The 26,637-nt window shown below is 42.6% G+C and overlaps 1 protein-coding gene across 1 annotated transcript in view; it reads right to left on the bottom strand.

Moving 5' to 3' along the window:
* The window catches only part of LOC115148677 (potassium voltage-gated channel subfamily H member 2-like), a 259,906-nt gene extending 235,690 nt beyond the window's left edge, over positions 1-24,216 (bottom strand). Inside the window, exon 1 of the mRNA XM_029690778.1 lies at positions 23,335-24,216. Coding sequence (XP_029546638.1) covers positions 23,335-23,410 — 76 coding nt within the window. The 5' untranslated portion in view covers positions 23,411-24,216. The remainder of the gene's footprint in view (positions 1-23,334) is intronic.
* Between the last annotated feature and the right edge of the window lie 2,421 nt (positions 24,217-26,637).

Genomic DNA, 26,637 nt, shown 5'->3' with positions numbered 1-26,637 from the left:
CGCTTGTGAATGATGTATTAGCCAATCGCTTGTGAATGATGTATTAGCCAATCGCTTGTGAATGATGTATTAGCCAATCGCTTGTGAATGAATTATTAGCCAATCGCTTGTGAATGATGTATTAGCCAATCGCTTGTGAATGATGCCGTAAGCATCATAAGCAGTAAGGCAAGAAACAGCGCATGCTTTTTTTGCAACTTTTTCAAATCATATTCGCCCACCTCATGTAGCCTAGCCCATAGGCCTATATGTTTTGATAAGGTTTGTATCACAACTAAAGTGGCCAAATAACTTGTATCACATTACACATTACACATTACTTACTGGCATACAAAGGCCTTGCGTGATTTTCAAGTTTGGGGAAGATAATTTTCATGCATAATCACATTTGCGGTCATTTTTGAGAATGGTGTTTTCATCGACCTCATTCATTTTTTAAGTAAAAATAATTGAACATCTAATAGTCAAATCATAGTGTAAAAGCAGGTGAACTGGTTCTACTCTTTTTGGCATTTTTCTGGTGTTTTGTGGTAAAAAACTGATCGGGATGAGCATAACACGTCAACCCTGTTAAAGACTACAAATGTTTTAACAATTTAAATTTGTGAAGGTTGCATTCTATTGCCCCTCCCTGTTTCACACAACAAGCTTCCATTCCCCCTGTCACAAGGGGATTCATGGATGATGTATCTAGTAATTACCAGTTGGAGGGCCGTTTAAGTGGATTTGTCCCAGATGTGGTAAATTTCCACTTCCCACTTGGCTACGAACACACCATAACACTGCTTACCATCCACGTAGAGTCGTATACTACCACTCATCGGAAGCATAAGACCTAGACCTACACTTTGACATATTGTGGAGTGTTGTACAATGTATATATATTTTTTAAATAGATACAAAATGAAATAAAATTATAAGAAAAACATCAGGCACTAGATTTTTTTTCATTATTTTATTAAGCTGAAGACAGGCACTTACTACAGTCTTTCTTTACCTCATGAGAAACATATTTTTTATGAAGTTGAACATGTTCTCGGAATGAGAGAATGTTCAAATTAGGTGAAATCAAATGTTTTTTGTTGTTGTTGCTGACCATGATCACCATTGATCAATATTTAAAGATGAATTTAAGAACTGAATTAGTAACCACTTTGACCACCCTGTAAACTAGATGTCATGCATTTCTGGAATATTGTCAGCCATTACATGCATTTGAGCAAAGATGCAAATGTTGCTACATGTATGTGAAATACATTTAACGTCACTTTAAATATATTGAAATGTATATTGTTTTCTGTATGGGTAACCTTCACTCCTAAATCAACCCTTTATCCCTAGTGAGAGAATAAGGGAAGACGAGTTGCCGTTATTCCGACCACAGAAAGACAAGCTGTCGTCATGGCGTCAGCTAATGGGGATCGTGATAAAATAAAATACCAGGGCCAAAGGCAAAACACAATAATAACAGGCCCCAAAGCAAGGCTATGCAGACATGCATGCAAACAAAGGCTATCTTTTCTCCAGGTTGATGCTAAGTTAAATGGCTTCCCTCTATAAATTAGCAGCCACAGGGCCCTTACCGTGTCATAAAGCTAACTGTTTAGCCCGCAAGCAATAAACACTGGCAATTAGAGGGTGGGTCACATGATACTGTACGAGGGGAGGGGTTGTTTATTTCTTAGGCCAATTGAGCTAGGCAGGATCTGAGCATGCCTCATTTGGCGAGCGCTAATGGCTCGCCACAAACCACAGTGCTGGACAAACATGCCTGAAATGTATAATGCTTGGTGTTGACCTAAGGTCAGTGGCGACCCGTCATTCAGGGCAGGTGGGGGCAGAGTCCCACCTGTTTTGAGCCCCACATGTTTAGCTATAATATTATTATTATTATACATTTTTTGTGTGCCTGTCATGTCATTTTGGCATTAATGCGTGTCACATATCAGTTTGCAAACAATGTAAAAATAAATAATCATTGAGTTGATAAACATGGTCTCTTTTTTGTTTTCTTGAGTAAAGCAGCTCCAAAATGCAGGTGTTTCAGCCTAGGTCAGTGCTTTCTGTGGTTTTATTTAACCAGGTAAGTCAGTTAAGAACAAGTTCATATTTACAATGACAGCCTATACCGGCCAAACTCAGACGACCCTGGGCCAATTGTGCGCCGCCCTATGGGACTCCCAATCACAGCCAGTTGTGATACAGCCTAGATTTGAACCAGGGTGTCTGTAGTGAAGCCTCCAGCACTGAGATGTGTAGCCTTAGACTGTTGCGCCACTCAGGTGGGGTAGCCAGCGGAAGACACGGAGCGTAGGGGTTGGTAATGTTTTCTAGTTGCGCCGTGATTGGCTCAGTGTTCTCTCACTCAAGGGGACACTACGTCACCGCAAAATCTAGACGGAAGGGCTCGAAAATTCAAGCCCCTTGAGTGCTGCCATAGAGTTACATTAGAAGTGCCCATCCAAGGAGGCTCAAGGTAGTTGGCCACAGATAAAATGACGTCAAATCAAGTTATATCTACATTAGCTTTGATTGGACTGATCATGTCAACATCATCATTTGGAAATCCTAGCATCATGAATCAAGTTGACAATCTACTGGCAAAGCCTTTTCCACCCTTGACATATGAAGAGAAATTATAGATAAAACGTATTGGTGCTCATCGGCCATTGGACATTGACATTACACAGACATTTGGAAATCACAAATTCAACAATGAGGGGTTTGGAAGGATTCAGTGGCTAACTTTATATTTATATCGTGTGGGAGCTGGACGCGGACATTGAGCAGGCGTTGCGTACAGAGCCCACTCCCCTCCAGTGTCCCGTCGGGCGTCTGTACGTTCCGTCTGCTGTCCATGACCAGTTGATCAATTGGGCCCACACGTCACCCTCCTCTGGTCATCCGGGGATCGGTCAGACGGTGCACTGTCTGACTGGGAAGTACTGGTAGCCCACCTTGGCCAAGGACGTGAGTGTTTATGTTTCCTCCTGCTCGGTGTGCGCCCAGTGTAAGGCTCCTAGGCACCTGCCCAGAGGTAAGTTACAACCCTTACATGTTCCACAACGGCCCTGGTCGCACCTGTCAGTAGATTTTTTGACCGATCTTCCTCCCTCACAGGGTAACACCTCGATCCTGGTCATTGCGGATCGTTGTGGACGCCGCCCATGTCCACCTTCAGAGCGCTGTGCTGCGCCAGAAAGTGGGCGCAGACCGTCACCGCAGTGAGGCCCTGGTGCCCGGGTCTGGCTCTCGACCCGAAACCTGCCACTCTGCCTGCCCTGCCGGAAGCTGGGCCCGTGGTTTATGGGGCCATTCAAAATCCTGAGGAGAGTGAACGAGGTGTGTTACAGGTTACAGCTTCCCCTCGATTACCGTATTAACCCCTCGTTCCATGTGTCTCTCCTCAGGCCGGTGGTGGTTGGTCCGCTCCAGGAATCTGAGTTGTGGGAGGTTCCTCCACCCCCTCTGAACATCGAGGGGGCCCTGACGTACTCTGTTCGTTCCATCCTGGATTCGAGACGTCGGGTGGGGGGCCTTCAGTACCTCGTGGAGTGGGAGGGGTACGGTCCGGAGGAGAGGTGCTGGGTTCCGGTGGCGGATGTGTTGGACCCTGAACTGCTGCGGGAGTTCCACCGTCGCCGGCCGGATCGCCCTGCGCCTTGCCCTCCGGGTCGTCCCCGAGGCCGGTGTCAGCGCGCCGCTGGAGCCGCGCATCAAGGGGGGGGGTACTGTTACGACTCCTGCCGAAGTCGGATCCTCTCCTTGTTCGGGCGGCGTTCGGCGGTCGACGTCACCGGCTTTCTAGCCATCGCCGCTCAATTTTTCCATTGTTCCATTTATTCTGCACACCTGGTTTTCATTCCCTAATCACACTGCATGTATTTATTCCTTTGTTCCCCTCCATGTCTTTGTGTGGAATTGGAATTGTTATTCTTACGTGTTTCATGCGCTAGGCTGGGTTTTTTCCCGTATTCTCCACGAAGGTTGTTTATTGTAACATTGCTCATTTGTTGGGACAGTTTCGCGCCTTGCACTTTATCTTTTGGCTGGAGGTTTGACGCAGTGGCATCTGTCTGTTTTGTTGCCTTTACCCAAAAACAGTGTTCACCTGTTCACAACTCTCTGCTCTCCTGCACCTGACTTCTCCACCAGTAGCGCTCACCGTGACAGCTGTCAATCCAGCATGACTTCTGCCGATATTCAAAACAACTGGAAACTCAGAACTGGGAAATCTCAGACTTCAATGAGTTCAAGACAACTGGGAAAATATGTTTTGAACAGTGATCCAACTCGGAATTCCAAGTCGGGAATTCGGGACTCTTTCTCCGACCTGAAGATCACTAACGTCATGATTGACCTTGTTATTTTCTGAGGTCTCAGTTGTCTTGAAAGCACCATAAATCCAGAGAATACCAGACCTTGATGACAAGTGAGCACAGCACAATAAGGTGAGTCCAAAAATGTATTGTATGCTGCTAAATAAATTATATTATATGCCAGGGAGATATGAACAGTGGAAGTCGGAAGTTTATATACACTTAGGTTGGAGTCATTAAACTTGTTTTTCAACCACTCCACAAATTTCTTGTTAACAAACTATAGTTTTGGCAAGTCGGTTAGGACATCTACTTTGTGCATGACACAAAAAAAAATTCAAACAAATAATCAGATTATTTCACTTATAATTCACTGTATCACAATTCCATTGGGTCAGAAGTTTACATACACTGAGTTGACTGTGCCATTAAACAGCTTGGAAAATTCCAGGAAATTATATCACGGCATTAGAAGCTTCTGATAGGCTAATTGACATAATTTCAGTCAATTGGAGGTGTACCTGTGGATGTATTTCAAGGCCTACCTTCAAACTAAGTGCCTCTTTGCTTGACATCATGGGAAAATCAAAGGAAATCAACCAAGACCTCAGAAAATAAATTGTAGACCTCCACAAGTCTGGTTCATCCTTAGGAGCAATTTCCAAACACCTGAAGATACCACGTGCATCTGTACAAACAATAGTACGCAAGTAAATACACCATGGGACCACGCAGCCGTCATACCCCATTCCGGAAGGAATCTCTCCTAGAGATGAATGTACTTTGGTGCGAAAAGTGCAAATCAATCCCAGAACGACAGTAAAGGGCCGTGTAAAGATTCTGGAGGAAACAGGTACAAAAGTATCTTTATTTACAGTCAAACGAGTCCTATATCGATCTAACCTGAAAGGCCGTGCAGAAAGTAAGAAGCCACTGCTCCAAAACCACCATAAAAAAGCCGGACTACGCTTTGCAACTGCAGATGGGGACAAAGATCGTACTTTTTGGAGAAATATCCTCTGGTCTGATGAAACAAAAAAAGAACTGTTTGACCATAATAACCATCGCTATGTTTGGAGGAAAAAGGGGGAGGTTTGCAAGCCAAAGAACACCATCCCAACCGTGAAGCACGGGGGTGGCAGCATCATGATGTGGGGGTGCTTTGCTGCAGGAGGGACTGGTGCACTTCACAAATAGATGGCATCATGAGGCAGGAAAATTATATGGATATATTGAAGCAACATCTCAAGACATCAGTCAGGAAGTTAAAGCTTGGTCGCAAATGTGTCTTCCAAAGGGACAATGACCCCAAGCATACTTCTAAAGTTGTGGCAAAATGGCTTAAGGACAACAAAGCCAAGGTATTGGAGTGGCCATCACAAAGCCCTGACCACAATCCTATAGAAAATGTGTGGCCAGAACTGAAAAAGTGTGTGCGAGCAAGGAGGCCTACAAACCTTATTCAGTTACACCAGCTCTGTCAGGAGGAATGGGCCAAAATTCACCCAACTTATTGTGGGAAGCTTGTGGATTGCTACCCGAAACGTTTGAGCCAAGTTAAACAATTTAAAGGCAATGTTACCAAATACTAATTGAGTGTATGTAAACTTCTGACCCACTAGGAATGTGATGAAAGTAATAAAAGCTGAAATAAATAATTCTCTCTACTATTATTCTGACATTTCACATTCTTAAAATAAAGTGGTGATCCTAACTGACCTAAGACAGGGAATTTTTTATGGGATTAAATGTCAGGAATTGTGAAACTGAGTTTAAATGTATTTGGCTAAGGTGTATGTAAACTTCCGACTTCAACTGTATACCATAGCTAAGACAGTATGCTGTGTAGTAAAAATGTGGTCCCTTTTCCCCTCATAATTTAGCCTACTGTTCTGACTTAGTGGTGCACATGTAACCTATAGCCTGTTTTAGAGAGATGTCATTATCGAATATTGTAAGAGCTTTTCATTGTCTGCTTATATGCCCCCTTTATTTATCCTACGATTCTGACTTGGTGTAGAGGGAGAATACTGTAAGAACGACCCATGTTCTGAATTTTGTCACTTTACATTTCAAAAGTGCTTAATGTAACAGTGTAGGTTCCGTCCCTCTCTTCGCCCCAACCTGGGCTCGAACCAGGGACCCTTGCACACATCAACAACTGACACCCACGAAGCATCGTTACCCATCGCGCCACAAAAGCCGCGGCCCTTGCAGCACAAGGGGAACAACCACTTCAGGTCTCAAAGCGAGTGACGTCACTGATTGAAACGCTATTAGCGCGCACTACCGCTAACTAACTAGCCATTTCACATCGGTTACATTAACAAATAGTTGTATTGATTACGTCCTTTCTAGCTCGCTCACCAATGTCTTAATGGAAATTACGGATTGCCTCTTATCCGCTTGTCGTCCCCTTATGTACCGTACAACTCAATTGTCAGTAGAAGCCCCATTTGTTGAAGGAAATCAGCCTTATCAGCTATGTTTTTTTAAAAGGCAGTAAATGAGGCTGAATGAACTGTTTCGCTGCCAGACGAGGCTCTGCTGATAGCCAGGTGTAACAGTGGTAAGGGGATGGGACTGCTGTTGGGACTCTGCTGTTGGGACAGGTTTATATAGGCCCTAACAGTTTCTGGGCACCGTTTGCTCCGTTATAGTCCAATTAATGTATTGTGTAGGGTTGTGTTGTGTAGTGGCTTTGCTGGCATGCATTGCTTTTGAGTTTGCACCACCAAGATTTAGATGCTAAAATCGCCACTGCCTAACGGAGGGGATGTGAGGACATGTTGTCATGCAAGTACTAGGGAAAAGCATCGATAGGCATCGATTCACTGATACGCATCGGGCCCCGGTTCAAATGTGATCAGTCAGCTAAGTTTGGGCCAACTAAAAATGTTAAGTTCAGGTAGCGTAGAGATCCTACCATAGAGGCACACATTCACACACGCAAACACTCCTCTCTGTCTCTCTGTCTCTGTCACTCTCACGCTCTCTGTCTCACTCTGTCTCTCGCTCTCTCTCTCTCTCTCTCTCGCTGTCTCTCTCTCTCTATCTCTCTGTCATAGGCATGGGAAACATATGTTTACATTGCCAAAGCAAGGGAAATAGATAATAAACAATAACATACTAATTGTAAACATTACACTTACAAAACTTCCAAAAGAATAAAGACATTTCAAATGTCATATTATGTATATATACAGTGTTGTAGTGAAGTACAAATAGTGGTATTTCACCCAATAGATATGGGAGTGCAGCTCAGTTTCCACTTCATTCTGTGGGCAGTGTGCACATAGCCTGTCTGCTCTTGAGAGCCAGGTCTGCCTTTCTCAATAGCAAAGCTATGCTCACTTGTCTGCACATAGTCAAAGATTTCCTTAATTTTGGGTCAGTCACAGTGGTCAGGTATTCTGCTACTGTGTACTCTCTGTTTATGTCCAAATAGCATTCTAGTTTGTTCAGTTTTTTGGTAAATTCTTTCAAGGGTGTCAACTAATTATCTTTCTCTCTCTCTCTCTCTCTCTCTCTCTCTCTCTTTCACGACTCTGTGCGGGAGTTCCACCATCGCCGTCCGGATCGCCCTGCGCCTCGCCCTCCGGGTCGTCCCCGAGGCCGGTGTCAGCGCGCCGCTGGAGCCGCGCGTCAAGGGGGGGGTACTGTCACGACTTCCGCCGAAGTCGGCTCCTCTCCTTGTTCGGGCGGCGTTCGGCGATCGACGTCATCGGCTTTCTAGCCATTGCCGCTCCATTTGTCATATTTCCATTTGTTTTGTCCTGCTTTTCATTCCCTAATCACACTGCATGTATTTAGTCCTCTGTTCACCTCCATGTCTTTGTAGGAAATTGTATTTATGTTATGTGGGTATTGTTATGCGCTATACTTTTGTCTATGTTCCGTGTTTGGACATATTTATGTACTTTGGTGCTATGTTCCGTGTTTGGGCATATTTATGTACTTTTGTGCTTTCGTTGGATCGGAATAAGAATGTGCGCCTGTTCACTATACTCTGCTCTCCTGCACCTGACTTCGCCTCCAGTACACACCCTTAACTCTCTGACTACTAGGGAACTACAGACCAGTGTTTATTCTTCCCATTCAGAACTGCAACAATATGAAAATCCTAAAAGACATTTGGGGGAAAGGAACAGCTTTTGACCCTCCCGGGTGCTTCCCAAAACGCAAAAGAAAAAGAAAAACAGATGAGTTTCAAAAGTTGATATGCTTCAAGGGGCAACGTCAAAATTCAGCACTGCATTTTCGAACACGCCTAATTTACAACCAACATAATAGTTGATGGGCCATTTTTCAATGAGGTGCACAAGCCAAGCTAGTCTCATTTGAACTCCGTATATGGGGGCTGTGGCAGTCATGAAATTTTGTCAGCCGGTGATTGTCCGTTAATTAACATAAACACATTTACTATCTCCTGGCTTCCACGCATATCCTACAAGCCACTGATGCAGACCTTTGGAACATCTACATTTTAAAAAGTCTAATAAATCCATGTACACCAACCTACACCATCACAATAAATCCATTATTTATTTAGACAGGTCTATAGAAACATGATATGAAGAAAATGTAGTCTATTTCAGAAGAACAGAATAGCCTACTCTGTGTTGTCCTTATGTTAGACCCTGATCTGCCAAATCGTTGTGGTCTACACTAGTTAATTTAGTAGACAAGATTTGTTTCGAATTTCTTGTTTTACATTATTTTCTAGTATGAAGAATACAATTGAGCATAGCTGAATCAAATAGAAAGGATATTTTCTCCAAACAATTTGAGGGAGTGCGCACATGCGGCTTATCTGTGTTGAGTGGTTAAGAAAGAAATAGGTACTCCTATATGCATAATTTAGAGTTATTTGTGCAACTTTAGTCATGATACAAATGTTTGGCTATATGTTTAGATTTTTTTATACATTCTTAGTCTGCATGATGAGACTAATGATTATTTGCAAAAAAGTTGCATGAAAGGCATGAGCTCTGCTTTGTTTTTTTTGCACAGGCTGCACACACTTCATCAGTCTCTCATTCCCAATTTTGACAAGCACTTGATCATGCCTCGAATTTCCCGGCTGCATCCCTTTGTGTGGTCATAATGTCCACAAAAAAATCCATGCCTTTTGCGGCCATTGGCCTTTGTGCCCTTGGGCTGAATATAATAATTATAATTCCCTTCTCCCAGCTGCGTGCCGAAGCACGGCTCTCAGTCACTTGATCGGGTCTTTCTCACAGGCTACAATTGAAGACATACGTCCAATTCCGAGGTGCATATTGAAGATGTTAGAAGAACTAAACATTTACTTTTCGTCAGCAAATAAGATGAGTAGGTCTAACGAACAGCAAAAGCACAATCTACTATCCCCCATAGTACAAAAGTCAACCTATTCTATTCTGTGCAAGGGATGAATATTCCAAACATAATCTGGGACAGTTGTGGGATGCAATAGATCTCAAATTAATACAACCACTAGCATAAAAAATAACTTTTTATGCAATGTGGTTGACGCAACAGATGAGAACATTTAGCGAGTTGCAAATAAAAAGCCATATATCTGACTGGCCAATAAAAAAAAAAGATTAAGATGGGCAAAAGAACACAGACACTGGACAGAGGAACTTTGCCTAGAAGGCCAGCATCCTAGTGTCGCCTCTTCGCAGTTGACATTGAAACTGGTGTTTTGTGGGTACTATTTAATGAGCTGCCAGTTGAGGACTTGTGAGGCGTCTGTTTCTCAAACTAGACAATCTAATTTACTTGTCCTCTTGTTCAGTTGTGCACCGGGGCCTCCCACTCCTCTTTCTATTCTGGTTAGAGCCAGTTTGCACTGTTCTGTGAAGGGAGTAGTACACAGCCTTGTACGAGATCTTCAGTTTCTTTGCAATTTCTCACATGGAATAGCCATAATTTCTCAGAATCAAATCAAATCAAATGTATTTATATAGCCCTTCTTACATCAGCTGATATCACAAAGTGCTGTACAGAAACCCAGCCTAAAACCCCAAACAGCAAGCAATGCAGGTGTAGAAGCACGGTGGCTAGGAAAAACTCCCTAGAAAGGCCAAAACCTAGGAAGAAACCTAGAGAGGAACCAGGCTATGAGGGGTGGCCAGTCCTCTTCTGGCTGTGCCGGGTGGAGATTATAACAGCACATGGGCTAGATGTTCAAATGTTCATAAATGACCAGCATTGTCAAATAATAATAATCATAGTAGTTGTCGAGGGTGCAACAAGTCAGTAACACAAGAGTAAGTGTCAGTTGGCTTTTTCATAGCCGATCTTTGAGAGTATCTCTACCGCTCCTGCTGTCTCTAGAGAGTTGAAAACAGCAGGTCTCAGCAGAACAAGAATAGACTGTCGAGTTTCAGAAGAAAGTTATTTGTTTCTGGCCATTTTGAGCCTGTAATCGAACCCACAAATGCTGATACTCCAGATACTCAACTAGTCTAAAGAAGGCCAGTTTTATTGCTTCTTTAATCAGAACAACAGTTTTCAGTTGTGCAAACATAATTGAAGAAGGGTTTTCTAATGATCAATTAGCCTTTTAAAATTATAAACTTGGATTAGCTAACACAACATGCCATTGGAACACAGGAGTGATGGTTGCTGATAATGGGCCTCTGTACGCCTATGTAGATATTCCATAAAAAATCTGCCGTTTCCAGCTACAATAGTCATTTACAACATTAACAATGTGTGCACTGTATTTCTGATCAATTTGATGTTATTTTAATGGACAAAAAATGTTTTTCTTACAACAACAAGGACATTTCTAAGTGACCCCAAACTTTTGAATGGTAGTGTATATATTCTTTTCAGAGCATTAACCATGTGTGTTCTCTTGTTTTGTACTGTTCTGTAGTTTCGACCCAATGATTTGTCTGACAAACAAATAAATGTACATGCTGCAGGCCCAGGCATGGATCAAAGCTGGTGAGAGTATTTGTATAATTATTTTATTAACAAAAGCATAAAGATGTTGATGAAGAAGACACATTTGCCCAGTTGGTATTCTGTGGAAACATGCGTTTTATTACATAGTATGCCTACACATTGATAGGCTATATAATTCTTTTTTTTAAAGAAAATGCACTGAAACCAAAATACCTTTAGTTTTGGTGATCCTTTCAGCTCTGGCTCATAATGGGTGAATGGCTTATTTTGTATTCCAATGTATTAGTCATTTACCATTCTCATTCTTGGACTAGAAACGTTGTTTGTGGAGTTCACGATCTCATTTTCAAGTCCTTGTTAAAAAATAACTATATTTTGGATTTTGTTTTTCAAATAACTGAAAGTGAGAAAAAGGTCATTCTTGAACATGGGGTGAGACATTCTTACTAATTTGTAAATAAAGCCAGTTTGTAATTTAGAATAATTTATTTATGTTTTAGAGGGAGAGAAACCAAAAGCCCACCGTCGCCTCATGGGTCTCCCAGTCGCGGCCTGTACAGATATCGAACCAGCATCTGTTGCAACGCAGTTTGCACTGCGATACAGTGTCTTAGACGGCTGCGCCACTCGGGAGGCCCCATCCGCAAAGTTTATAACGCTGATCAATTGCCTTGCACAAAGTATCTATTGTCCTGCTAATAGCTTATAATGGCGCTGTACAACGTGACCGGTCATGAGTGTGCTACAGTACTACAGTAAGAGCAAAATAATCCTAACATTTTCACACCCTAATTGTAGTCTAACCAATACCCAAACGGAGATTCAGTGAAAATAAAAATCTCATTGATTTATCAAGACCATGCCCCATGCTTGTCTCAGAGCAGTGCTGTCCTGACCTCTGAATGCTGTCTTTTCCCCCTTCCACTTGCCTCTTCCATTAATTTTGAAAGAGTATTTTCCAGTAAGCATAATCGGTGCTCTAGCTCCCCCTTGTGGTGGTCTGGAGCAATGAAGCAGTGACGCAGGGTACCGTACTAAACCACAAATGACCTCTAAATCCCGTAGCATAATCTCAAAACTTTTATTTGAGCAACCACTGTATAAGTGAAAATGTTCCATTAGCAGGAAAACACCATTCTAGACGTGACCACATATGTGATTATGCCCGTAGTGCTTTTATTATAAAGGTACATTTTATGGTGAAAATGATCTTCCCCAAACTTGAAACTCACGCGCTGCTTACGTATGCCAGTTAGTGCTCTACACCCTTTGTAAAGCGGATTAATGTGCTTAATTTTAAGAAGTTATTTGGCCACTTTAGTTGTGATACAAACCTTATCAAAACGTATAAGCCTATGGGCTAGGCTACATGAGATAGTTTTCCTTAAGCTGGGCATCATTCACAAGTGATAATTCACAAGTGATAGGCTAACATTGTCACCCATCACACTATTCCTGGTTTAAGTTTGCCAGGAATGGACCATTATCATGCACCTGTCTCGAAACAGAGGCAGCAAAAAATGTATATATGTCACCTGTGCACATAAATAGTGAATGGAGGACGCTTTTCCCGTGGTAATTTCCGTGCCAGTCAGGTAGGCTATACTCCTGTTTTAAAGAGAAGCAATGTGCTTAATATTAGGAAAGTTGAGAAATAAATATTGTAGGCCTACAGAAAGCTGATAGGATCCTCCTCTTTTTAACAGAGGCCATCACTGTTTTCTCATGGGCTCTCATGAAGACTTTGATTAGATTTTCAATGACATTTGCATTGATGTCAGAGTGTTTAGAGGGACAATAGAGTGCTGAGTACCAGGCAGTTAGCAAGTTTGGTAGTCTACTAATGTCCATCAGCAGCATCAGCGCTTTGAGAAGCCAAGTTACCGTGACTAAACGGTAACGTGGAATTTGACTGCGGTCATGACTCGTGAACACTGGTGTGGCGTTAATACGGTCACCGCAACATCTCTAAATGGGGTTATGCAGATATATGCAAAGTGGCAGAGAAAGGGACAGAGGGGGGAGGGACACAAAGAGAGGGAGACAGAGAGAGGGAGACAGAGTGAGAGAGAGATAGACAAAGAGAGGGAGAGAAGGAGACAGAGAGAGAGACAGGGGGATGGAGAGAGAGAGACAGAGGGGGGAGAGAGACAAAGAGAGAGACAAAGAGACACAGAGAGAGAGAGACAAAGAGAGAGAAAGAGAGGGAGACAGAGAGAGAGAGACAGAGGGAGAGAGACAGAGGGAGGGAGACAGAGAGACAAAGAGAGAGACAAAGAAACAGAGAGAGAGACAAAGAGAGAGAAAGAGAGGGAGACAGAGCGAGAGACAGAGGGAGTGAGACAGAGAGAGAGACAAAGAGAGGGAGAGAGGGAGACAGAGAGAGTGACAGAGAGAGAGAGAGGGAGGGAGACAGAGAGAGACAGAGGGGTGAGAGAGAGACAAAGAGAGAGACAAAGAGAGAGAGAGAGAGAGAGAGAGAAAGAGAGACAAAGAGACAGAGAGAGAGAGGGAGACAGAGAGAGAGACAGAAACAGAGGGAGGGAGACATAGAGAGAGACAGAAGGAGCGACACAGAGAGAGACAGAGGGGTGAGAGAGACAAAGAGAGAGACAAAGAGACAGAGAGAGAGACAGAGAGAGAGACAGAGGGAGGGAGACAGAGAGAGAGACAGAGAGAGAGAGAGAGAGAGACAAAGACAAGAAAAGGGCAACCAGTGAAGAACAAACAACATTGTAAATACAAACTATATTTATGTTTATTTATTTTCCCTTTTGTACTTTAACTATTTGCACATCATTACAACACTGTATATAGGCATAATATGACATTTAAATGTCTTTATTATTTTTGAACTTTTTTGAGTGTAATGTTTACTGTTCATTTTTATTGTTTATTTCACTTTTGTTTATTATCTATTTCACTCGCCTTGGCAATGTTAACATATGTTTCCCATGCCAATAAAGCCCCTTAAATTGAAATAGAACTGTAATTGAAAGAGAGAGAGAGAGGCGTGACAGTCAGTGGAGTGGTAGAATGGTAGAGTGGTCACAGAAATGAGAGTGGAGGTGGAGGAGGAGATTAGAGGAGAGAGAGGAGGATGAGGAGAGAGAGGAGGAGGAGAGAGGAGGATGAGGAGGCTTTTAAAATAGTTTATTAGAAACTCAAAACTAAATTCCAATAAATATTGTTGATTTGGTTGCTTCTCTTTGTAATTAGATATGCATACACTACTCCCTAAATTCAACACAAAAAAAGGAAATTCTAGTTTGCAGTTGTTCAATTTAATTACAAGGAGATACTTCTTGATACAGAGGGGCTGGGCCGACTCCAGTCTCTTGACTTTTTGGGATCGTCGCAGTTTTGTATCTGTTGCCTGGCGTAAACATTTTGGTTTATTTTAAATTGTCAAATAAAATCAAACTGACACACTAGCCTAGCTACACGAGCTAGCATGGTGCTGTTTAAAGCTGGAACGCTAGGTGATGGATAGGAAGCAGAAGGGTTTGAAAGGAGCAGCCCACTTGGAAGTGGAAGGATGGAGCTAATCTCCCCAGCAGGCGCCATGTTGCCCAGTTGGACGTGTGCCCAGCGGCAGCGGGGGGGGGGGGGGGGACGACGACACTGTGCCAACATGGCAACCCAGCAGGTCACTCAGAGAGACTGGGGATGGCAGCTAGCAGCAGAGACAACAGGCTGCCAGACACACTCACACACACAGACAGACACAAAGCAGAGCACAGAAGGTTAGAGGGGGAGCGAGAGAGAGACAGAGAGAGACGGGGAGAGAGAGAGACAGGGAGAGAGAGAGGGGGGATTGAGAGAAGGGAGATTGAGAGAGTGAGGGGGAGAGAGAGAGAGAGAGAGACAGGGAGAGAGAGAGGGGGGATTGAGAGAGGGGAGATTGAGAGAGTGAGGGGGGAGGGAGAGAGAGTGAGAGTGAGAGAGAGAGATGGGGAGAGAGAGAGGGAGAGAGAGAGGGGGGAGAGAGAGGGTGAGAGAGAGAGAGAGGGAGGAGAGAGGGCGGATTGAAAGAGCGGAGGGGGAGAGATAGAGAGAGCGTGTCTCTCTGTGCTGTTGTCTCTCTATGAGACAGACAGAGTGAGAGGGTGAAGAGAGGTTCAGTGACGACACCACGGTTGTAGGCCTGATAACCAGCAACGTTGAGTGAGCCTATAGAGAGGAGCTAAGTGAACTAGCATTGTGGTGCCAGGACAACAAACTCTCTCTCAACGTCATCAAAACAAAGGAGTTGATTGTTGACTTCAGGAAGCAGAGGGTACAGGCCCTCAACAGGACTGCAGTTGAGAGAGTCAGCAGTTTTAAATTCTTTGGCGTCCACATCACCAAGGACTTGACATAGACCAACAACACCACCTCTCTTGTCAAAAGCATCTCCACTTGCTAAGACGGCTGAAGAAATTCAGGCATGGCACGCCGGGTCCCCTCCAAATACTACCACTGCACCATCGAGAGCGTCCTGACCAGTTGCCTCACCGCCTGGTAGGGGAATTGCTCTGTCCACGACCGCAAGGAACCCCTGGTGAAGACGGCCCAGTACATCACTGAGAACGAGATCCCATCCAGGACATCTACTTGAAACAGTTTATGAGGAAGTCCCGCAGCATCATCAAGGACCCCACACACAGCAGCCACGAGCTGTTCACACCCTTACCGCTGGGCAGACGATATCAGAGCATGAGGTCTGATACCAACAGGCTCAGAGACAGTTTCTATCTACAAGCCATCAGACTGTATCAGAGCATGAGGTCTGATAGCAACAGGCTCAGAGACAGTTTCTATCTACAAGCCATCAGACTGTATCAGAGCATGAGGTCTGATACCAACAGGCTCAGAGACAGTTTCTATCTAGAAGCCATCAGACTGTATCAGAGCATGAGGTCTGATACCAACAGGCTCAGAGACAGTTTCTATCTACAAGCCATCAGACTGCTGAACACTTAAACCGGAATGACCACCTGCTCTGATTCTCTCACCGTATCACACATGCACTCACTCACTCATACAGATACACACACACACACACACACACACACACACACACACACACACACACACACACACACACACACACACACACACACACACACACACACACACACACACACACACACACACACACACACACAAACTGCTACCAGCCTATTATTTACTATTGCTAATAATGCTCAATTTAAACACTTGGCCCCAATCACCCCTTCCCTGATATACAGGGGTAAATATAAAATCTGCTTTCCTGTATTATACTGATGCTAAATGTTTATTCTATTCTACTGAGCCATTTACTTTATGTTCATATTGTTAGCTTGTATTATTTCTTATTGTTGTTGCATTGTCCAGAAGGTAACCTGCAGTGTATATCATGTGTATCCTGTACATACGACTGATAAAAGGTGACACTTGAAACGTCATACTGTCCTGGTTGTCTGTCTACAGAAAGAGCCCTGATTGAGTCAGATACCTTGGATGACTGGTGGCAAGTTTCCCTGGGGATGTTGTGTTTGTGCCTGGGCTGTAGAGCTTCATTTCCTCTCCAGATCCCACCTCATATAAGACTAATTGGAGGATTCTTTCTGCCGGGGCGGCAACGACGACACCGACAGGCGGTTAAAGGGGGAAACAGGTCCTGGTGTCCTAATGAGGTCAGTCAGCTTGAGAAACAATGGATAAAATAGGAATATTTGTAGTTTCAGTGTCTATATTACTCATGGCTATGTTCAGCTGGGGGGAAACAGTGTCTATATTACTCATGGCTATGTTCAGCTGGGGGGAAACAGTGTCTATATTACTCATGGCTATGTTCAGCTGGGGGGAAACAGTGTCTATATTACTCATGGCTATGTTCAGCTGGGGGGAAACAGTGTCTATATTACTCATGGCTATGTTCAGCTGGGGGGAAACAGTGTCTATATTACTCATGGCTATGTTCAGCTGGGGGGAAACAGTGTCTATATTACTCATGGCTATGTTCAGCTGGGGGGAAACAGTGTCTATATTACTCATGGCTATGTTCAGCTGGGGGGAAACAGTGTCTATATTACTCATGGCTATGTTCAGCTGGGGGGAAACAGTGTCTATATTACTCATGGCTATGTTCAGCTGGGGGGAAACTGAACAACAACAGTATTCGGTTATAGATGGTTAGTATGTATTGTTTTGATCATGACTGTATAGCCTAAGAAAATAATAGATTGAAATATTTTGTTGTAAGTCTCAGGATGCCTTATTGAGTAAAGTCATGTTAATTGTTAATCAAAGAGGATTTTGTTTGTGATAAGATTTGATAGATTTTCTCTACAAAAACACATCAATATTCTCTATGTTAAATCCTGCATTTATCCAAGTTTGTCCGATGTTTTCATACATCAAAACTGGTCTGATGTCTAGATGACGCCATATCCTATGCCACTGATTGTGTAGATGCAGATATATGCCTCAAACCTATAAGAATTGAAAAGAAAGTCACAAAAAATGAAAAAGTACACAATCGATGGCAGGGAAATTAACTCATCTCAAAATTAAACCACTTTTAAGGTCTGTAAACATCTGACAAACTTTCATTCCGGCGTGAACTATCCCTTTAAGAATAGATACAGTACAGTACAGTACAGTACATCAAAGCCTTGGCACTGCACTCTGAATGCTGTGCCTTTAGTATTGGTAACAGCCAGGCTACCCACAGAGAGAGGAAGAGAGAAAAGCCAAGCATCCATCCGCAAATGATTCGACAGCAATGTAATAGCTAGGAGTACCTGATCCACCCTCTCCATTTTATCATTTTCAATTCCACCTTGCTCAATGTTTATCCCTCAGGTTAAACAATATCATTTTACAAGAATACAAGCGTAAAAGGACAACAAAAAGGACAACAATAAGCAGTAAATCCATTACATCATAAAACATAATAAAGCAGAATGAAATTAAAGCCTCCTGTTTCACCATGTGACTGAACGAACCAATTCATAATAGTGCATAAACATACATTTTACAGATGCTCTTATCCAGAGAGACTGCATACATTTTAATACTGTTTTTTTTTCGGTACTGGTTTCCCCGTGGGAATCGAACCCACAACCCTGGAGCCATGGTCTACCAACTGAGTTCTGAGCTACACGGGAGAGGAGTACTACCATTGGCCAATATGGTAGGACCATATTGATTCTCATTGACCAAGATAATGGTAAGATTTAGAAACATGTTGCAGCTCCCTGGGATGCCTAAGGCTCATTATTTATTTATTTTAATCTAGGGAGTTATCCATGCCTAGCAACTATTGGCATTGAACACTACCACTGGGGAGAAAATGTCAATTCTTCCCCTTTAGCAGACAGCAGACGTCTGTGCAAACTGGGCTCTGAGTGCATGCAATCTGATAATAATATTATACTGTTAACTGTGATTAGACATAGGATCCTGTAGTACAAAACACATACTGTATCTACTGTATAGTGTGTCCGGTGATAAATTCCTGCTGATGGGTCGATTCTCTGCACCCGATATAATTTTATAATTATAATTTTCAGCTTAGAAAAGTCTTCATTGCCTCCTTCACAGTGCAGTGTAGGAGGACACTATAAAGGAGCACCAAGAAAACAGCCATAAGGCTAGCTAGGTGGTACATGGCATAAGGCTAGCTAGGTGGTACATGGCATAAGGCTAGCTAGGTGGTACATGGCATAAGGCTAGCTAGGTGGTACGTGGCATAAGGCTAGCTAGGTGGTACGTGGCATAAGGCTAGCTAGGTGGTACGTGGCATAATGCTAGCTAGGTGGTATGTGGCATAAGGCTAGCTAGGTGGTACGTGGCATAATGCTAGCTAGGTGGTACATGGCATAAGGCTAGCTAGGTGGTACATGGCATAAGGCTAGCTAGGTGGCACGTGGCATAAGGCTAGCTAGGTGGTACGTGGCATAATGCTAGCTAGGTGGTACATGGCATAAGGCTAGCTAGGTGGCACGTGGCATAAGGCTAGCTCGGTGGTATGCGGCTGAGTGGACACCTCCATTAGGTTTCTCTCGCTGAGGCCAGAGGTGCTTAAATGCACATACAATTGTATTCAGATCGCTCTCTCTCTCTTTCCTCTCAGCCCAAAATTGTTTTGATTTATTTAACTAGGCAAGTCAGTTAAGAACAAATTCTTATTTATAATGACAGCCTAGGAGCTAGTGGTTAACTGCCTTGTTCAGGAGCAGAATGACAGATTTTTACCTTGTCAGCTCTGGATTCGATCTAGCAACCTTTCGGTCACTGGCCCAACACTCCAACCACTAGGTTACCTGCCGACCTAATGCAGTGCTGTAGTGACTGTTCGTGACACCAATGTTGACCACCTCTCCATCAGCCGTGCTTATCACATCTCTGCGACAATTTAGAAATTGACAAATGTAACCAATTTGCATCAAATATAGTAGCGCAGACCACTGAGGTTCAGTGAAGCTTGTCAATACTTTGCAACACTGAAATACCGACAGCAAGTGACAGAAAGCTCATGGCTCCATTCATGTGACATGTTGACTTAACTTTAATTTTGAAAGTAGGAAAACGATAAGTCTGGGTGTGCTTCGTAAGCACAATCAGAGCAGATCATTGGACAGAACACATTTACATATAAGCCTGAGACCAAGTACTTGTATAATCTTAGCAGCATTTGAGAGTGCATTGGTTTTATAGTCATGTAGACTACAGTGAGCTCAAAAGTATTGGGACAGTGAATTTTGTTGTTGTTGTTTTGGCTCTGTACTGCAGCACTTTGGATTTGAAATGATAATTTGAGGGTATTTTCATCCGTATCGGGTGAACCATTTAGAAATGACAGCACTTTTTGTACATAGTCCCTCCATTTCAAGGGACCAAAAAGTATTGGGACAAATTCACTTATATGTGTAATAGAGTAGTCAAATGTTTAGTATATGACTCCCTGATAAATCACAATAAAAAATAATTCACATAAATGATTAGAAAATTGTTTTCACCAAATGAGTGCACTAGGCCTTTATCACTCCTGTATGAGCAGAGAAAAATACTCCTCAGTAGAAAGCAGGTTTGCAGTTTTGGGCGGGTATGATATTTGTGCGTCTAACTTTCTCACTCATCATTATTCATGACCCATTCAGGATTATCCGTAATCATGGTAGCATCCACATCAATGTAGAAGTATTTAGAAACATTATATTCTTATTTACAATAAAAGTAAATCCAAAATGACAAAATAATCTGAAACACAACCAAAACAAACAGCAAATGCATCCAACTAGTTTGTAGAGTCACAAGCTTGTTGTAATTATTGCTTGATATAGGAATATGGGACCACATAATACAATTTTAACTACTTTAATACAGATATAAGTTCATTTGTCCCAATACTTTTGGTCCCCTAAAATGGAGGGACTATGTACATAAAGTGCTGGAATTTCTAAACACTTCACCCGATATGGATGAAAATATCCTGAAAATAAAGCTGACAGTCTGCTCTTTATCCTCAGAGTCATTATATCATTTCAAATCCAAAGTTCTGGAGCGCTGAGCCAAAACAACAAAAGATGTGTCACTGTCCCGATACTTTTGAAACTCACTATATGTAGTCCACAGTGTGAATGTCTAAGTTCTAGGTCTAAGCTAGTGGTCTTCTTGGCAGTGCTAGGTCTGTATACACAAACTTAGAGTTGAATATACGAAACCTTTCAGCCAAAATATAAATACAGTATATGTTTGTAACATATCAGCTCTATTTTCTGCTGGCATTAAGGCGGCGCTAGTGTCAAACGTACACTCGGACAATTTCGACTTGTAAAAGCCAGAGCTCAGTTATTTTCCAGCTCCCTTGCGCTGAGGTGGAAGTAAAAAATGTGTGCCAATGTGAATCAGCACTACTGATTATATTTTAGACTCAAAAGCTGGTCTTCACGGTAACGTAATTGGTTATGGCATCGATTTTGCCAGAGGAAGCACACAGTAGCCTAATCAGTAGCCTAATCAGCAGCCTAATCAGTAGCCTTATGAGTAGCCTAATTGGTAGCCTAATCGGTAGCTTAATCAGTAGCTTAATCGGTAGCCTAATCAGCAGCCTAATCAGTAGCCTAATCAGTAGCCTAATCAGCAACCTAATCAGTAGCCTAATCAGTAGCCTAATCAGCAGCCTAATCGGTAGCCTAATCAGTAGCCTAATCAGTAGCTTAATCAGTAGCCTAATCAGTAGCCTAATCAGCAGCCTAATCAGTAGCTTAATCGGCAGCCTAATCGGTAGTCTTATCGGTAGCTTAATCGGTAGCCTAATCGGTAGCCTAATTGGTAGCTTAATCAGTAGCTTAATCGGTAGCCTAATCAGCAGCCTAATCAGTAGCCTAATCAGTAGCCTAATCAGCAACCTAATCAGTAGCCTAATCAGTAGCCTAATCAGCAGCCTAATCGGTAGCCTAATCAGTAGCCTAATCAGTAGCTTAATCAGTAGCCTAATCAGTAGCCTAATCGGCAGCCTAATTGGTAGCTTAATCGGTAGCTTAATCGGTAGCCTAATCGGTAGCTTAATCAATAGCTTAATCAGTAGCCTAATCAGCAGCTTAATCAGTAGCCTAATCGGTAGCTTAATCGGTAGCTTAATCAGTAGCTTAATCGGTAGCCTAATCAGCAGCCTAATCAGTAGCCTAATCAGTAGCCTAATCAGCAACCTAATCAGTAGCCTAATCAGCAGCCTAAGCGGTAGCCTAATCAGTAGCCTAATCCGTAGCTTAATCAGTAGCCTAATCAGTAGCCTAATCAGCAGCCTAATCAGTAGCTTAATCAGTAGCCTAATCAGCAGCCTAATCAGTAGCTTAATCAGCAGCCTAATCAGTAGCCTAATCAGTAGCTTAATCAGTAGCCTAATCAGTAGCCTATAACCAATGTTTTATTAAAATATCAGAAGCAGTAAAACAGTCAACAGACTTTCCCATTTTTTCCTTATATTGGACATTATTCTTTGCCATGCATATTCTATAAAAAATGTTGACTAATTTGGCCTATATGTGCGATGTCCATTGAATGAAAGGTTTTAGTGACTGTGGGAAGTCTCTTTAGGAACATCAAGTTATAACAATAGACTGCTTATCGTTGTTCCTTTATCATTTTGTAAAAAACAAATGGCATCCTTCACTTTCATCACTGTCCTTGGTGCTGAATCTGCTTGTAGCCTAGGCTATTTGCCTGTTTGTTGGTTTACCTTTTACGTGGCAAAGTCACTAACATACCATATGAACGATGATGGTAGGCTAATCTTATTTTAACATTTGGGCAATGTCCGCGTATTTTAAAACTTGCGAATGCTTGGTGTATAGGGGAATGTTGAAGTTTTACGATATCATTAATCTGACCCGATCCTATTTAGAAATATTGTGTTTTAAAAAAATTATTGATTGTTTTTTTCCATTTAATTTGATAATTTTTAAAAAAAGATTCACGTCCATGGGTTTATGTTGAGATCGTACTTGGCTCGAATGCAATGCAATTTTGCTGTTACTGTATTTCTGGAGAAGCAATGCAATTTCGCCTGTTACTGTATTTCTGGAGAAGCAATGCAATTTCGCCTGTTACTGTATTTCTGGAGAAGCAATGCAATTTCGCCTGTTACTGTATTTCTGGAGAAGCAATGCAATTTCGCCTGTTACTGTATTTCTGGAGAAGCAATGCAATTTCGCCTGTTACTGTATTTCTGGAGAAGCAATGCAATTTCGCCTGTTACTGTATTTCTGGAGAAGCAATGCAATTTCGCCTGTTACTGTATTTCTTCAACATCCAACCCCCCTCCATCATCACGTCTTGCCCCCTCTAAAATAAGGGGTTCATGACGCCCCTGAGTGTAGGACTACTATCTCTATTCTCAAGAGAATCAATTATTAAATATTGTTTGCAGTATACTTGTAGAATATTTGAAAAAGAGCATGCCACATTTTACTTACCATGCAAAGAAAAATAAACCGGAGAACATACGGGAAAAAATAATATGATATGTTAATGAAGTTATCATCCAAGTTTATGCATTGGACACAATAATAGACACATGATGGACATGATTATTGGACGCAAAAATAAATCATCATGCAATAATCAAACAACTTACATTGACTATCAAATTTCCTAATGATGGTATCGAGGAAAGTATTCTGTGGTGCCACGTGACCCCGTCGGACCGGCATCTTTGTTCTATCCCCCTGAAGTTTTTTGGACTTTCTGTCGCCAATGCGGACCTCTACGTCTACGAGTCCCGACAAAACGGACGACAATCACTGTGCCCTACGTCATAGAATAATAAATACTGTACTCCTCGACCGAAGCATTTCTGACTTCATGAGACGGACCAAGTGGACAGTCCTCTCAGAGAAAGGAGCGTTATGGAAAATGAGCCGCCACTTAACCCGGAGACAGTTTCTAGTTTCCACTAATAGGAGCGCGTGTTTTGTTTACGTCCCTTGAGCTGTCAAATATGATATCCTCTCTGCTGAATGGCAAGACGAGAGTCTACTTCTGGTAATTTCTCATTACACACTGCGGGGAGGGGTAGTCAATCAGCCTTGCTTTTGCCATAGTTGCGTCTTTTTTCCTTTTCTCCTGGCCCACCTATTCTTCCCTGTTTCCGTACGCCCGATGGACGAAACAGAGAGAAATCAGCAGCCAAGTAAATAGTTGAATAAATCGTTGGATAAAGTCCGTCCTAGGTCGTTGGGATGTAGTCGCTCTGGAGTAGAAGTGTCCCGCGTGTGGTCAGTACTCTGTGCGCTCACCGGTGGTGCCGACTGACGACTGCGCCTCTTTCACACTTTCCTCGTCGGCAAACAGAACTGTTGAAACATTGGATGACAATGAACGTGTATAAACGTCAGAGATAAAATATAATCATAATTTTGATAATTTATTGCTTAGTAATATACATATCCGATTACATTTATTGAATAGGCAATCTATCCAATAAACCGAGAATGGCTAATTAACAAAGAGAAAGAGATGCGACTATTCTAAAGCGTTGTAACTAAAGAAGGACAGCAGCCTCTGGTTTGAAATAAACCAAACATGTGCCTCTGTGGCCAAACGGTTTGGTATCCACACAAGTGCCGCTACATTTACATTCAAGTGAGTAGGCTAACCCACATCCACATGACATCACTGTCACAATTCAACCAGATTGGCACACACAACAGCCGCAATCTATTGTAAGCATATATGCAATGAGGCTAATTCAAAATCCCAATCGAAAACAAGTGCTGGTTGTGGTCGGTTTCAGTTTGCGTGTGAAGTGCACAAGGCGTTGACTCACCGCTTTGTCAATTATGCGCTTTTTGGGGACTTCCGATGCGCTTTGTTTATTTCATGGAAGGACTGGGCTTCATCCTCAGTTGTCTCATGTATGAGGGGGTTTCAGACTAGCACACACGTCACTGCCTGCACGAGCACTGGAGGGGGTTCCCCTTTCTTCACTGTGCGATAGACAAAGAGCGCGCTCCGTGTGCAGCACGCGTGTTGTTGGCGCTGTCTGGTTCACTTTGATGTTATTTTACAGCATGATGCTTAACTCTCCCTACCGGTATACAATATAATCTTCATTAAATACAATACACACACAATAACACTGTTCTCCTGATAATGTAATGTATTTTATTTTGAAGACTGTAAATGTGAAAATGGAGAGGGGGATCCATAGCGCTCCGTGGGCGGAGAGCTGCCTGTTCTCTCGTTCCAATTCCCTTATTTAGTCAGGAGCACGCGGCTGTCTCCTGGAAGCGTCCCCCCAGTGAGATCTCCCAGTCTCCCTCTCTCTCACACACTGTTTTATACTGGTTTATATTTTACACCCCAGTCTTCACAGAGACATGCATTGGATATGTGCATAGATTTACCAAATATACTGGTATGGACATCCCATTTAGCAACATAATTTTTAAATATATATTGTGTACAGAAAAATTGAAAGAGTGTTTAGTGATTTATGAGAAGCACAACGCTGTACAGTGTAAATTAGTTTCAGAAGGCACTGTATGATAGCTTGATCCATCATTGTAAAATAATATGTTAAGTGTGTAGATACTCCTCTCAGATAACCAATGGTGCAAACCGCACGACTCTACAGTGCCTTGCAAAAGTATTCATCCCCCTTGGCGTTTTTTCCTATTTTGTTGCATTACAACCTGTAATTATTATTTTTTTAAATTTGGAATTCATGCAATTGACATACACATAATAGTCCAAATTGGTGATGTGAAATTAAAAAAAAATAAACCGGAAAAGTGGTACATGCATATGTATTCATCCCCTTTGCTATGAAGCCCCTAAATAAGATCTGGTGCAACTAATTACCTTCACAAGTCACATAATTAGTTAAATAAAGTCCACCTGTGTGCAATCTAAGTGTCACATGATTTGTCACATGATCTCAGTATATATACACCTGTTCTGAAAGGCCCCAGAGTCTGCAACACCACTACGCATGGGGCACTACCAAGCAAGCGGCACCATGGAGACCAAGGAGCTCTCCAAACAGGTCAGGGACAAAGATGTGGAGAAGTACAGATCAGGGTTGGGTTATAAAAAAATATCAGAAACTTTGAACATCCCACAGAGCACCATTAAATCCATTATTAAAAAATGGAAAGAATGTGGCACCACAACAAACCCGCCAATAGAGGGCCGCCCACCAAAACTCACAGACCAGGCAAAGAGGGAATTAATCAGAGAGGCAACAAAGAGACCAAAGATAACCCTGAAGGTGTTGCAAAGCTCCACAGCTGAGATTGGAGTGTCTGTCCATAGGACCACTTTAAGCCGTACACACCACAGAGCTGGGCTTTACAGAGTGGCCAGAAAAAAAGACATTGCTTAAAGAAAAAAAGAAGCAAACACATTTGGTGTTTGCCAAAAGGCATGTGGGAGACTCCCCAAACATATGGAAGAAAGTACTCTGGTCAGATGAGACAAAAATGTAGCTTTTTGGCCATCAAGGAAAATGCTATGTCTGGCGCAAATCCAACACCTCTCATCACGCCAAGAACACCATCCCCACAGTGAAGCATGGTGGTGGCAGCATCATGCTGTGGGGATGTTTTTCATCGGCAGGGACTGGGAAACTGGTCAGAATTGAAGGAATGATGGATTGCGCTAAATACAGGGAAATTCTTGAGGGAAACCTGTTTCAGTCTTCCAGAGATTTGAGACTGGGATGGAGATTCACCTTCCAGCAGGACAATGACCCTAAGCATACTGCTAAAGCAACACTCGAGTGGTTTAAGGGGAAACATTTAAATGTCTTGGAATGGTCAAGTCAAAACCCAGACTTCAATCCAATTGAGAATCTGTGGTATGCCTTAAAGATTGCTGTACACCAGCAGAACCCATCCGACTTGAAGGAGCTGGAGCAGTTTTGCCTTGAAGAATG

This window comes from Salmo trutta, chromosome 2, assembly GCF_901001165.1.
Source record: "Salmo trutta chromosome 2, fSalTru1.1, whole genome shotgun sequence".
Classification (NCBI taxonomy): domain Eukaryota; kingdom Metazoa; phylum Chordata; class Actinopteri; order Salmoniformes; family Salmonidae; genus Salmo; species Salmo trutta.
This window is presented reverse-complemented; position numbering and strand designations above follow the sequence as displayed.